At 41.3% G+C, this 13939-nt stretch overlaps 1 protein-coding gene across 1 annotated transcript in view; it reads right to left on the bottom strand.

The window, feature by feature from the left end:
* CNKSR3 (CNKSR family member 3) overlaps nt 1-13268 on the bottom strand; it is an 85195-nt gene extending 71927 nt beyond the window's left edge. Inside the window, exon 1 of the mRNA XM_014060736.2 lies at nt 13068-13268. Within this exon, the coding sequence (XP_013916211.2) occupies nt 13068-13119 (52 nt within the window). The 5' untranslated portion in view covers nt 13120-13268. The remainder of the gene's footprint in view (nt 1-13067) is intronic.
* Nucleotides 13269-13939: the final 671 nt, after the last annotated feature.

Here is a 13939-nt window from a genome sequence, read left to right as displayed (position 1 = left end):
CAACAAGTTGTTTCAGAGATACAGGCTGAATCCACATTTCCAATTAACTTCCATATTGAAGTTTCTTTGATTGCGATCCAGCCAATTGTTGTTTAAACTGTGGTTAAAGAAATGATGGCTTAGCACCCCGTGTGAGCTCAGTTACAAACATAGGAACCAAACCACACAGCTGGCCCAGATGCAGTTTCACAACTAATTTATTTAGTTAAGACTTTTGTAGGACCTAATTATACCTTTTGTAACATCAGGGGATTGCCCTTATGCCTATTTCCCAAGATGTATATATTATTATTTGCCAGTAATATCCTATTGCACTAGGCAATATGTTGGGGATGTCAATCTTCATTAATGCAAGAATATATCACAACCACGTTTCATAACTAACTACAGTTTATCACAATGCTTTCTGCATTCTTTTTTTCAGACTTCACTGTTTACCAATCATTCTTTAAACAACTCCTAATCATGCTTCATGCATGTGATACAATGTACAACCCATACAAATGTATGACCTGCTTCCCATTTTTTAGTTTAATGTTTTGTCAAAGTTGGACATAAACTATTGTTTACCAACCACATGAGAGTTAAAACCTAAACAAGTTATAATATGGCCTGGGGCAGTATTTGTTAAGTGTGGCCCTATGATTTCTAGGATTCTCCCAAGACACTCTCATGGAAACACAAGGTCAAAATTATTTGCTAGCCTGTGATGAAAAATAATAGCATAATATTAAAATCCCATCAAACAATTGTGAAAAGCTGTAACAGTAGGGAATGCATCAATTTTGATTTTAATATGGTGCCATCCAGAGCTGGTATTCAGCAGGTTCTGACCAGTTCTGGAGAAACAGTAGTGGAAATTTTGAGTAGTTCGGAGAACCTGTAAATACCACCTCTGAGTGGCCCCGTCCTATCTATTCTCTGCCTACCGAGTCCCAGCTGATTGGGAGAGAATGGAGATTCTGTAGTAACCTTCCCGTGCCATGCTCACCATGCCATGCTCACCGAGTCACATCCAGAACCAGTAGTAAAAAAATTTGAATCCCACCACTGGTCTGAGCCCTGTTGTCCTGTTTACATAGTCTGTAATTTCTTCTGATTTTATTTGCTTCCTTTATTTAAATATTCAATTCCCACTGATCAATATGGCTGATCGGGAGGAAATAGGAATTTTGCAGTAATCTTCTCCTGGAGTTGGATGGAAATGGAGATTTTACAGTATCCTTCCCCTACCACGCCTACCAAGTCACACCTTGTCCACCAAGCCACGTCCACAGAACTGGTAGTAAAAAAAATTGAATCCCGCCACTAGTGCTATCTATCTATCCATCCATCCATCCAAAAACAAAAACTCTTTTGGAAGCCACAGTAATTTGGTAAACTGTAAAGTGGTCCTCAGAGAAAAAAAAAGTTTAAAAAACTGTGAACCACGACCCACTATCAAGCCTTGGCCTATTTGCAACTAGGCTGTGCGAATGACAGGCCAAGGTGCGTGCGCACCACTGCCCCTCGCACTAAAACATCCCGTCTTCTACCCCCCCTCATGTCGGGCCAACAACCCGGAAAGGTTGGGAAACACTGTTCTAAGGCAATCTCTAAAAACAACCAATATCAGAATAAAGGTATAGAAATTTAAGGCAAGGAGTTAGATTTAGAGCCAAGGTGGCACAGTGGTTAGTGTGCAGCACTGCAAGCTACTTCAGCTGACTGCTAGCTGCAGTTGGGCAGTTCAAATCTCACCAGTTCAAGGTTGACTCAGAAGTTGTAAATGCTTCAACAAGTTTTTAAGAAGAGATTGGATAACCATTTGTCTGAATGGCATAGGGCAGCGATGGTGAACCTTTTTTGGCTTGTGTGCCATAAGCGGGGGAAGCACAGGGGGGTCGTGTGCGGGTGTGCCGCACCTATAATGCAATGTGCAACAACCCCCCGTGTGCATGCACGCATGACAAGCGCGGCTCCACATTTTTTGCATACTTTTTTGCCCTCCCCAAGCTCCAGAGGCTTTATAGGAGCCTGGGAGGGCAAAAATAGCCTCCCCCGATGGCCTTCTGGTTTGCCTGTAGGGCTGGGGTTTTGCACTCCGGAGGCTTCAGGGAAGCTCCTGAAGCCTCTGGAAGGCCTCGGGGGGGGGGGGCGCTGTTTTCGCTCTCCGCAGGCTCTTATAAAGCCTCTGGAGCCTGGGGAGGGGGAAAAATGGCTTTAAAATGGCTGAACTCAGGGCCTCATGTGCCCTGACAAATGGTTCCGCATGCCACCTGTGGCCATCCCAGGCATAGGGCATCCTACCTAAGCAGTGGGGTGGACTAGGAGACCTCCAAGGACCCTTCCAACTCTATTATTCTATTCTATTCTATTCCCCATTAAACAGTTCATTTTGAGTAGCACTGTGGTTAAAATGCATTATTGCAGGCAAATTTTGCTGACTGCCGACTGCCAGCAGCAGTTCGATTCTGACCAGCTCAAGGTTCACTCAGACTTCCATCCTTCTGAGATAGGTAAAATGAGATTGTTAGGAGCAATATGCTGACTCTGTAAACTGTTTAGAGAGGCTTTAAAGCACTGTTAAGCAGCATAAAAGTCTAAGTGCTATTGCTATTAAGTAAAAGTTTTAAAAAACCCTTCTCTATCCCTCAGCTTTATATGGATATTTAAGTCTACCAACAACTGATGACACACCAAGATGTAAGTGTTGTAGCGCCATCAAATACTCTTCCCATCTTAGTTCACATGTAAAACGTCCTTTGGCAAGCACTCAAGTCTCATTAATACCTAACTTTTACCATCTTTGGTTGTGAATGATGTTAATGTGACAAAAACATACAGATTAATCTCTTTATCCAGAAGAAATCTCAACCCGCCCATATGGAATCAATCAGGGAAAAGGATTGGCAGACAAATATGGCCACCCTTTAAAAACATATGCTTCAGATTAGCAACTGTGAATGCAAAAATTTATTCAAAGTAATTACTGTTAATTAGTCTTTCCCAAACTGGTGTCCTCCAGATGTGCTAGATCCCAACACTCAGAAGTTCCGCTGGGAATTCTGGGAGTTGGAGTCCCAATTCATCTGGATGTGCTCATTTGTAAAATGGTTGTAATGAAATATAATTTTCCATATGCATCATGAAAGGAATGTTATAGCAGATTACAATCTGAAGCCATTAAGTCTTATTTTTAAGAAACAGAAATAGACATTTTTGTAGAATGTCTGTTTGTGTGTCTTAGAAAAACAGGCCAATATAAACTTTCTCAAAAATTAAAATTTCCAACCCTTGTTACATTTGCTTAGAAAGCAAACAATAGATTTTTTTTTTCCAAGTTAGTGATTCAACTAGAGGCAATGCTTGTTTGAATGCTTTTGAAACAAACAGGTTTCAAAGGATAGCGTGTTTTGGCACATCTTTTTTTAAAAAACTTAAAAGCGGATGGGCTTTAGCAGTTCTCATTTAGTTGTTCCACAACACAAAAATGAATGTAGTCACTCCCAACATTTCCTTTAGCTGATACATTCCTAAAGTATTTTCATCTTGTACTGTACAACTCTAGTGGAGCGCTCTCTCCATCCCAGAATTCTCAAGAGCATCCTTAGGGTGTGAACTGAGCTTCTCTGAGGGATTACTCCTGGTGTATCATGGTCTCACAAGGAACGTGATCTTCTGAGATCATGAGCTGTACAGATGGATAAGGTTTCTCTTTATCATTTCTGAAAGACAACACAGGGACTTTTTAATAATACATCATTATGTTTCTGGGTGTACAGATGATGAGCCTAAAAGGGCATTTCATTTTCTAATCACAATTTAATCTGGACTTTATGTTTTGGAATCCTACAATTCTTTGAACAACTTTGCCCAAGCCGATGTCTTATGGACAGTGATGAAAACACTTAGGTTCTCCCAATGGAAGAAAGCATGATGACATTTTTTCCCCCTTATTTCTTTGCACCATCCCCTTCCTGCTTTTTGCCGTTCCTTAATTCCTTTATTTGTGTTTTATGTTTGATCTTTTGCAGAAATTTAAGAACCTATTAAAAAAAATTAGTAAAGGGTGGCTCAGTGGCTAAGACACTGACCTTGTCAATCAGAAAGGTCTGCAGTTTGGCGGTTCAAATCCCTAGCACTATGTAAGAGAGTGAGCTCTCCTTACTTGTCCCAGCTTCTACCAAACTAGCAATTTGAAAGCATGTAAAAATGTAAGTAGAAAAATAAGGACCACCTTTGGTGGGAAGTAACAGCGTTCCGTGCGCCTTCGGTGTTTAGTCATGCCGGCCACATGATCACAGAGACATCTTCAGACAGCGCTGGCTCTTCGGCTTTGAAACGGAGATGAGCACCACCCCCTAGAGTCGGAAACAACTAGCACATATGTGCAAGGGGAACCTTTACCTTAAATTTAATCATACAACCAAAAAAACCAACAACATAAATTATAATGGTCATCAAGAACAGGAGGGAATGTCTTATCAAGGTTGAAGACACAATCCAGATTTCTCCAGAGGGGACTAAATCAGGGATGACTGATAAAAACATGGGAGAGGAGCACATTTGGATTTTAGCAGCATGTCATAAGCACTCTTGCCAGGGCAAGTCTGACCAATTATAAGGCAGAAGACAAAGTCTTTGTTGCCACCTGCCATTTTATTTTCTACAAATGGTACCTGTTATCAGTCTATGGGAATATACACTGGTAACTGGTTCTGCACCGTTGGAAATTCAAGTTTTTGTTTCAGGTTGCTGTTCTGCTCTAAAAGATGCTATTTTCTAGGAGTGTGAGCTTCTGAAATCCAAAGCAGGAAAAATGCTTCAGAACTGGGATGGATGTGGTTCTGGGGTTTCCAGTCCACAGAAAAAAATGAATTTGAGTTAAGAACATGCTTTATCCCTCAATTCAAATGTATCTATATTCCTGGCTATCAAGAGCTCAGGGGGAAAAATCCAGTTGCTGGCACATATAATAAGTATACTCATGCTGGATCTGAAGCACCATTTATTTTTTTTAAATGGGGGGGGGGGGAGTGGCACTTCAAAAATAATCTGCAAGGAGTGCTTGTGACTTCACAGAAGCACAGTATATATTCATTAAGGCAATCTCTTTTTTTCTGGGAGTGTCTGGAAAAAAAGTTGCAAAGAGTTGCTGTACTCAGATGAGGATTAAAGTCCTTGTGAATCATTTTCAATGCATGCAAAGCTCTAAAAAGACCTTTAAAAGATACATTTGGGTAGGATAGTACACTTGGCAGGCAGAAAGGGACATACCCTGTTTTCCTGAAAATAAGCTCTCCCTGGATAATAAGCCCAATTGGGCTTCTGAGCGCACTAAAATAAGCCCTCCCCGAAAATATTGCCACATAGAGGCAGCCATGAGGTGACCATGCTCGCTGCCTTCTGCACCTCAAAAATAATAAGACCTCCCCAAAAATAAGGCCAAGTGCTTATTTCAGAGTCAAAAGAAAATAAGACCTTGTCTTATTTTCAGGGAAACACGGTAGTGATAAACACTTTTTTCATTCCCAGATGCTATGCCAGGAACCTGAGCCAATAAACCTTTACAATTTAGGAAAAGCTTTCACAGAAAAACCTGATGGGCACTAGCCCAGCAAGCGAAGTTTAGTAGGAATGACTGTGATACATTCTACAACAGGATACTCTTCCATTATCTAGAATGCTGTAGGAGAAAGAGTAGCAGAATCTAGGGCGGGAATGAAAAGAGGAACCAGCCTAGAATCTCTAGGTAATCACAACGGAAGTACAATACCTCTTGAATGCTGTTGACACTTATCTAGCCACCAAAATAGAGCTAACCATTAGTTAAGTACATTAACAGTTAGTTGAGTAGATTCCTGTGCATAGACATTAAGTAACAAATCAATTTAACTGTAACTTCATGTGTGGCCCTGCTCTTTTGCACCTGACCATAATACTAATTTGGGATTTTTAACACAGAATTTCTAACATTGGATGAATAAACCTTTATTTGTTGAACAAGGAAGGGGCTCAATGTGTCTGTCCTTTGGATTAAGTACTAATGGGTCATTTTGCACATCACCAAAATCCAAAACCAAACAAACCACCTAATGGTTAAGGTGTGAGCCAACTGCTTCCCTCCAACCTGCAAAGTGTTTTCTTCTTTACTTTAAATGCCACTTCAAAATATTGTTTTGTACTTTGTATTACCAAGAATGCTACTTCTCATTAAAAAAACAACCCAGTAACATTCATGAATAGCATTCACTTTGGCCAAATGAAAATGTAAGAAATAGAAATAGAAATCAAAGCTGAGGTAATAGCCAGTTTTCCTTAACTTAAAACAATTTAAAATGTAACTTAACACCATGTAATTAACCAGTCTTTGACTTAATTTTAAATGACTGTTACGAAATCCAAAAGCAATAAATTAAAATCATGCAGTGTAATTAGTCCCGGCCTTGATTAGGCCATGATCAAATGTCCTCAGCTTAAATAAACAGCAGAAGAAAACAAGTCAAAGTACATATTACAACAAATATAAAGATTTTTTTTGCCTTCTAGGACAGAGATTCAATCAGAATAGAGCTGGAAGGGATCTTGGAGGTCGTCTCTGCTCAAGTAAGAGATTCTATATACCATTTCAGATAGATGGCCATACAGTCTTTTCTTTAAAACCTATAGTGCCGAAACACCTATAACTTCTGGAGGCAAGCTGTTCCACTGGTTGTCTTCACTGTTGTTTCTCTATAATTCCAGAATGCTTTTCTCTTCTTGATTAATTTCCATCTATTTTTTCTTGCCACGCCTTCTAGTGGTTTGGAAAATAAATTGATCCCCTCTTCTTTGTGGCAGCCCCTCAAATACTAGAATACTGCTATCATGTCACCCCTAGTCTTTTTCTCTAGACTGGCTATACCCAATTCTGCAATTGTTCTTCATTTTTTTGTCTCCAGGCCCTTAATCTTAGTTGCTCTTCTTTGCACTCTTTCCAAAATCTCAACATATTTTTTCTGAAGTATGGTGACCAAAATTTATTGATCCAGCAAATTTTTGTTGGGCCGTAATTTTCATTAACCTTACCCAGTATGACCAATATCAGAGAGATAGTTGATTGATTTATTACATTTGTATGCCGCCCTTTTCCCCCGAAGGGGACTCAGTCCAGCAACAATGTTAAGGATATATTACCCATCTCATTTTATGTATTGGGTTTTGTTTCAGCTTCTATTACTAAATAATGCAAAGCAACAAACATACACAATGTTCCTATTCCTCCTCTTTTCTCCCACAATAACTCTATGAGGTAGGTTGGGCTGAAAGAGAATGACTGGGCCATGGTTACCCAGCCAGTTTTGATGTCTCAGGTGGGACTAAAACTCACAGTCTCCCAGTTTCTAGGCCACCACCTTAACTACTACACTAAAATGGCTATCTTTATTAGGAGAAATAACAAACTTTGGATCAAGTAGCTAGGACTGAAGACAATAAAAGAACCTGTGTGGAGTCATTGCCATCTATAGTGGAGATCTACAAGAGGATTCATATTTACATTATGGTGCAAGTGAAAGCCTGCTTACAGATAAGGAAAGTGAAGTTTATGTCTGAGGCTACAGCATTTTCAGACCTAGACAGGTTGCCCTGTTTTATTCTGATTGGAGTTCCTTGGGTTTTATGATTGCAACTCCTAATCAAAGATACAGTTTTGGATCTCAAGGTATGAGTCTTAAGTAAGGATTAAGTTTCTTTTGCTTTCTTAGCTTATGAAGAGGGGAGTACAAACTGTAGTTCTCAAATTTTCCTCCTAACTCTCATATTCCATTTCTCTTCCAAATCCTTTTTCTTTTAAATTGTACATCTTATGTATGCAAATTATGACTTTTTTTCCCCTGCCAATAATGAATTCCTCTCCAGGCTGGCTAGTGGTGACGAAGACTTGTGGTCCATATCCCAGAAGCATGAGAGTGAAGAAATCAGTTTTCAGAATTGCTCAGAAGAAAGGAAACCTAAGGTCCGTCAAATTGTACATCTCCTATAATTGTACCCAATTTAGAATAATGGAGATCTACTTTGGAGTAGCCATAGGACATTTGATCATGGCCTAATGGAATATATGAAAGATAAAGTAAATGTAAAGGTTCCCCTCACACATATGTGCTAGTTGTTCCCGACTCTAGAGGGTGATGCTCATCTCCATTTCAAAGCCGAAGAGCCAGCCCTGTCTGAAGACGTCTCCGTGATCATGTGGCTGGCATAAGTAAGGTGCACGGAACAGTGTTACCTTCCCACCAAAGGTGGTTCCTGTTTTTCTACTTGCATTTTTACATGATTTCGAACTGCTAGGTTGGCAGAAGCTGGGACAAGTATCGTGAGCACACTCCGTTAACGCGGCGCTAGGGATTTGAACAACCAAACTGCCAAACTTTCTGATCGACAAGCTCAGCGTCCTAGCCACCGTGTCCCTTCAATATTTGTTTAATAATTCAATAAATATTGCCATTTTACAGAAAGGATAGCATAGGAGCAACAAGACTATTTTAAAAAAAGTAGCTAGAGGTGACTTACTAAGTCTCATGACTTCAGTGAAACTCAAACTGAAGTGCCCAAGCCTTTTTGTGTTATTGAATTATTTTGTAACCAGAACAGATATCTTATCTTGTTAAGGTGACACTTAAATAAGCCATTGAATGCAGCTCCTGTATAAATAGATCACTATCTAACTCAGGGCTAGTCAACCTTTTTATACCTATTGCCCACTTTTGTATCTCTGTTAGTAGTAAAACTTTCTAGCCGTCCACCGGTTCCACAGTGATGGTGATTTATAAAGTAGGGAAGTAACTTTACTTCATAAAATTTATAAAGCAGAGTTACAGCAAACCCCTACCGCCCACCATGAAAGCTGGAATGCCCACTAGTGGGCGGTAGGGACCAGGTTGACTATCACTGATCTAATTGGACCAGTAACATTTGCATATTTCATGCTTCCAACATGCATACTATATGTTTTCTGGCTTGCAGAAGTCAGAATGTGGTCTTTAAAAAAAATCAATATTATATTTTAATCACTAAACAACAATGATTTATGGGTATCTATAACTTCAAATTTGAACATTCTGAATGCTGCATAGACTGCATTGTTATTCCACGAAACAATTTGGATAATTTTTTTTTAAACTGACACCGTGAGACCACGAGCACACAATGTTGGTCAGATACTGAAAATATAAAGATAGCTACAACTATAAAATAATTCTTCCACTCAATGTCTGGGTTCACAACCTGCTAATAATATAATTTGATGGCTTTCATTCATTTTGGTTTGTATAAGGGATAAATCAAGTCAAAGCTGCTGTGACCTTGTAGCTAAACAAACTACTTGTGCAGTTTATTTAACTAACAATACAGAGAGAAGACCGAAGCCTCCCTTCCATGCCCTGAGTTATCCAGCTGGACTATTTTCGGAATTACAAATGAACTCCCACCCTGAAAAGGCTCTGAGTCTGCTTTGATGACTGTATGTTTTCTAAGAGGGTGGAAACTTTCCCAACCAGAAACACTGATGCCATTTCTGTGGCTGAAGTATTGTTACAATAGGGTGAACCCAGCCGTTATCGGCAAATCATTGTTAAAATTACAACTGAAATATTACTATTGTCCATTCAATAAACTATGATTAAAACCCATCATGACTTAATATGATACAGAACCCAGCTACTGAGAAAGCACCTAGAATTTTTAAATAAGGAAACAGCATTGTAATGAGTTTAATGCTGTTTGAAAAAACACCACCAGATTTCTCACTTTGGAATATTAACAACTGTACATATAAAACAGCTGAATGCATACAAGATGCTTGGCCAGATAAATTACAATTCACTAAGTAAACTACAATTAACTACGTACAAGTAGTCCTCAAGTTACAACAGTTCATTTAGTGACCATTCAAAGTTACAACAGTGCTGAAAAGTGACATAACCATTTTTCACATATGACCTTTGTAGCAACCACATGATCATGTGATCAAAATCCAGATGCTTGGCAACTGGTTCATACTTAGGACCGTTACTGTGTCACAAAGTCATGTAATCACCCTTTGCAGCCTTTTCACTTAAGAACTGCAGTGATTCACTTAACAACTGTGGCGAGCAAAATCAGAAAATGGGGCAAAGCTCACTTAACAAATGTCTCACTTAAGAACAGAAATGTTGGGCTATAAGTCAAGGACTGCCTGTATATGTAACAATCTGAAACATAAATATTGATTTATATAGTATGCTAAGATGCAAACAACTTTGGCTTAGACTGTTGCATTAACCCAGCCACAGACTGATTTCACATATCATGCTAAGTCATTATTTATAATCCACAGCAGATTGGTTCATGCAATCCACTGGACCAGTGTTTCTCAACCTTGCCAGTTTGACGTTGTGTGGGTTGCAATTCCCAGAATTCCCCTGCCATCATACTAGCTGGGGAATTCTAGGGCTCGAATTATCTTCAAGGTTGCCAAGGTTGTGAAACACTGCACTAGGCCAAAATGGACCATACCACACAATTAAAGTGTACTATGTCATGGTCATATAGTGCAAATGTTAACCTGTCCTTATGACATGAATTTTCCATAAAGAATCAAAGTGGCTAAGAGACTTGTGACAATGCAGACCAGCAAACCTTAGGCATATTGAGATCTTATTCCTTAGCTGAACTATAACTCATCCAAAGTGATGATACCTTTCCTAGAAAATCAGATTTCTTCTGTTGGGATGCAGCTGCCTGCATTATTGTCTAGCCTGGTACAAGATCAGCTGTGAAATATTCAATTCTCTTTTTAAAGCAGCATGACAAAACAGCCACATTTCCCTTTTATATAGAAAGGAAGCTCCTCCATCCAATCGCCTCTTATTTCCCTCTTTATTCCTTCACCCCTCCTTTAAAAACCTTCCATAATTTCTTCTTGTGAAGGAGGTTTTTTTTCCCCCAGAAAAAGAAAGATATACACAGAAAACCAGGAAGCTCTAAAAGGGACCTTTTACATATGAGGCAAGCACAAACATATTTAGAGCCATAGCATCCATTTTCATGCAAGCTATGGTGATTTTTACCACTTGTTGTAGCCATAATCATGCAGGAGCTAGATAAATATTCCAAGACTCCATTTACAAAAACAATTTTTAGAAGTTTTCAGATCATTATCGATTCAGAGTGAAAGAACTTAGCCACATTTACATATATTTTCACGTATCTGAAAGACATTTTAGATGAACAGGATCATTGAAAGTATCACACATTCTCTTTTAACAGGCCAGGCATAAGTTGTGTACAAGTGCAAAGGGAAAGGGAAGGGTTAACATTCAATTAAACCTGAATGAAATATAAATGATGTTTTAGTGGTAACCTCCACTAAAGCCCTTGAGCCAAAAGAGTAAAATAATGTAACAGAAATATAAAGAGCCACAGATAATGGTTTGTGACCCGCATACACATCCTTTCATGTTTTCCTTTGAAAGTTTTCAAAACAATGACTTCACACGAATAATCAGAACTATAGTACTTTTTTTAACCCAGGTGTTTCTTCTACAGTGACCTTATTTGCAATCACCACATTAAATGTATCTTTCATTGAAATGGTAATCTATTATTTTTCAATGTTGTGGAAAAAAAATAATTATCCCATTGTGCTGAACATACAATATTCATGGGGATCAAGTTAGAAAATAGTGGAGGGAAAACTAGGAAGGCTCTAAAGCACAACTTAAGGTTGTTTATTATTAATGAAAATCTTTGACAATACCAAATAGTTGATGAATATCCTGAACCTAGAAGCTGAACAGATCAAAGAAAACTGCTTATCAAAAAAGCAGAAGTCCTAAGAAGCATTCCTGCAATATCAGGATTGCATTCATCCTTAATCTATGCTGTGCTGCCTAGCCAGTCTTCCCCAAATTGATACATGCCCCATTATCTACAATCCAGGAGGACCACTCTGACAGGTATCTCAAAATTATGAAAATGGTGTGGTTCCACACATCTAGCTGGATCAGTCTGATCTAAACAGACAGATGGTGCATTATTGAGGGGGGGGAATGTGTGTTTATGAAGATTCGGGAACACTGCCAACCAACTAATGCACCCTTAGTACTCACTTTTCTCTTGGAATCAAGTGGTGCCTAAAGTTGAACTGTTCTGGAGCACTGCATGTTTGGGCAGAAGCACTTGGGCCGCGTTCAGACTAGCATTTTTACCTAGGAGGTAGGTAGCTGCAAAACCTACCACCTCAACATTTAGCAGTAAATATGCAAGATAACTTAATATTTATTTCTTTGGGCACCCTCAATTGCCAACAGGACATCCGTTCAAAAGGGAAGCTCTGGAATCTCGCATATTTATCAGGCTCCAATGACGCACATCTCCTGTGGTTCCTGGCCTTTTTGAACCCTCCTTCGCGCTTCAAGCATTAAAGTGGGGGAGAAGGGTCACTTTAAATTGAGATCTTCCCCTTAAAAGAACGCTGCGCCCCATTATTAGCCTTCAAGGCCGCCCAAACGTCCAACGGACACGCGTTCTGTGTTCTCCACTAACTCTGGCCAACGCTTGGCGGAGTGTGTGTGTGTTTGTGTGTGCTTTGCGTGAACATCAAAAGCTGGAAAGCAGTGAACTCTCGCGATCGGCCTCCCGGAGCCCAAGCCTTCATCCCAAACTGCCATAAGGCGCTCAAGGCCGCGGAGAGCCTGGGTTTGTTTTGTTTACCCGCGCGGGAGGCCAGCTTGTCTGCCAGAGATAAGCGAATATGTGCGCGCGTGTGTTTTGCTCGTAGCCAAGGAACTCGGGGTTTTGCAAAAAGCCCTTCTTAAATTAAGAGCGACAAACAACGGCAGGCACGATCCTTCCGTGATCTACGTGTCCTCCTCGGTAGAACCCGGGAGCCAACGGGGGCCGGCAGGAGAAATCGAGAGACCCGGTGGGAAAGAAGGAACAAAGATGGGAAGTTAGCAGAAGAAAGTTTGGAAAGAAGCAGAAGAGGACTTGGAAGCGTCCTAAGCAAACAGCTGCGCCGGAGAAAGATCCAAGCGCGGAGGAGCAGCCGGAGTCCTATTTCTTACCCTTGGTCCACTCCACAACTTGCTTAGGATTCCACTTGGTTACGGGCTCCATCCTCTTATTCCTCGGTCCAGCCTTTGCTCTGTCCCACCACCCGGCAGATCCGGATTCTAGCAAGGGACAGCCGGCCGGAGCTCCAACTAGCTCCTTCCTCTCTGTCCCCAACCACGGATTTCCCCCTTCGCGTTCCCATCCGAGCGGGCAGCCCGCGCGCCGCCCGCCCTCCCAGCTCCGCCCTTCGGCCCAGGCCGGCCTCTCCTGCGCGTCCAGCCCCTCCTCCACGTGCTTGGCACTCTTGCCAGGAGACCCGTGCAGAGGCGCTGGCTCGCTCTCGCCCTCCCGCCCTTGGCGGCTCCGGGGCTTCGTCTCTCCCGCGCCCCCTGCAGGAAGGAAGGGCTCGGGCCGCTTAGCTCAGGTTACAAAACTGCGGGGGAGGGGGGGGGATTGGTTGCAGTCGTGAGGACCCGCCCGTTTTTCGCAGCTCTTTCAACCTCCGGCTCTGCGCGGGGGCTGGAGTGAAACTCCTGAAAGGCAAAAGAAGCCCAACCCGGCATGGACCAGAGGCGCCCACGCAGGCTCCCTGCTCCGGCGGGTGTACTTTGTTTTGCAATGTGAAACCCCACTGGAAGTGGTTGCCAAGTATGTACATCTGCGAGCTTGGGCGGGGGGGGGGGTGTACGGACCCCAAAAATATGAACGGAAAGCCACGCGTGGATTTGTTGTCCCTCGTTTAACAGAGCTTGGAAATCTGTGTGGAAGCGCCTACAGTATTCCCATTATTTCCCCATTCAGGTGATTGTAAGGTTTAGCGAAGAGCAGTCCTGTTCCTGTCGCCAGATGGGCTTTTCCAGCATAGAATTTCAGTTGGGTCACT

Source organism: Thamnophis sirtalis, unplaced genomic scaffold (genome assembly GCF_051295495.1).
Source record: "Thamnophis sirtalis isolate CommonGarterSnake01/CBP01778 unplaced genomic scaffold, rThaSir2_p1.2 scaffold_6, whole genome shotgun sequence".
Taxonomy (NCBI): domain Eukaryota; kingdom Metazoa; phylum Chordata; class Lepidosauria; order Squamata; family Natricidae; genus Thamnophis; species Thamnophis sirtalis.
Note: the sequence above shows the minus strand (reverse complement) of the source record. Positions and strands in the feature narration are given on the sequence as shown.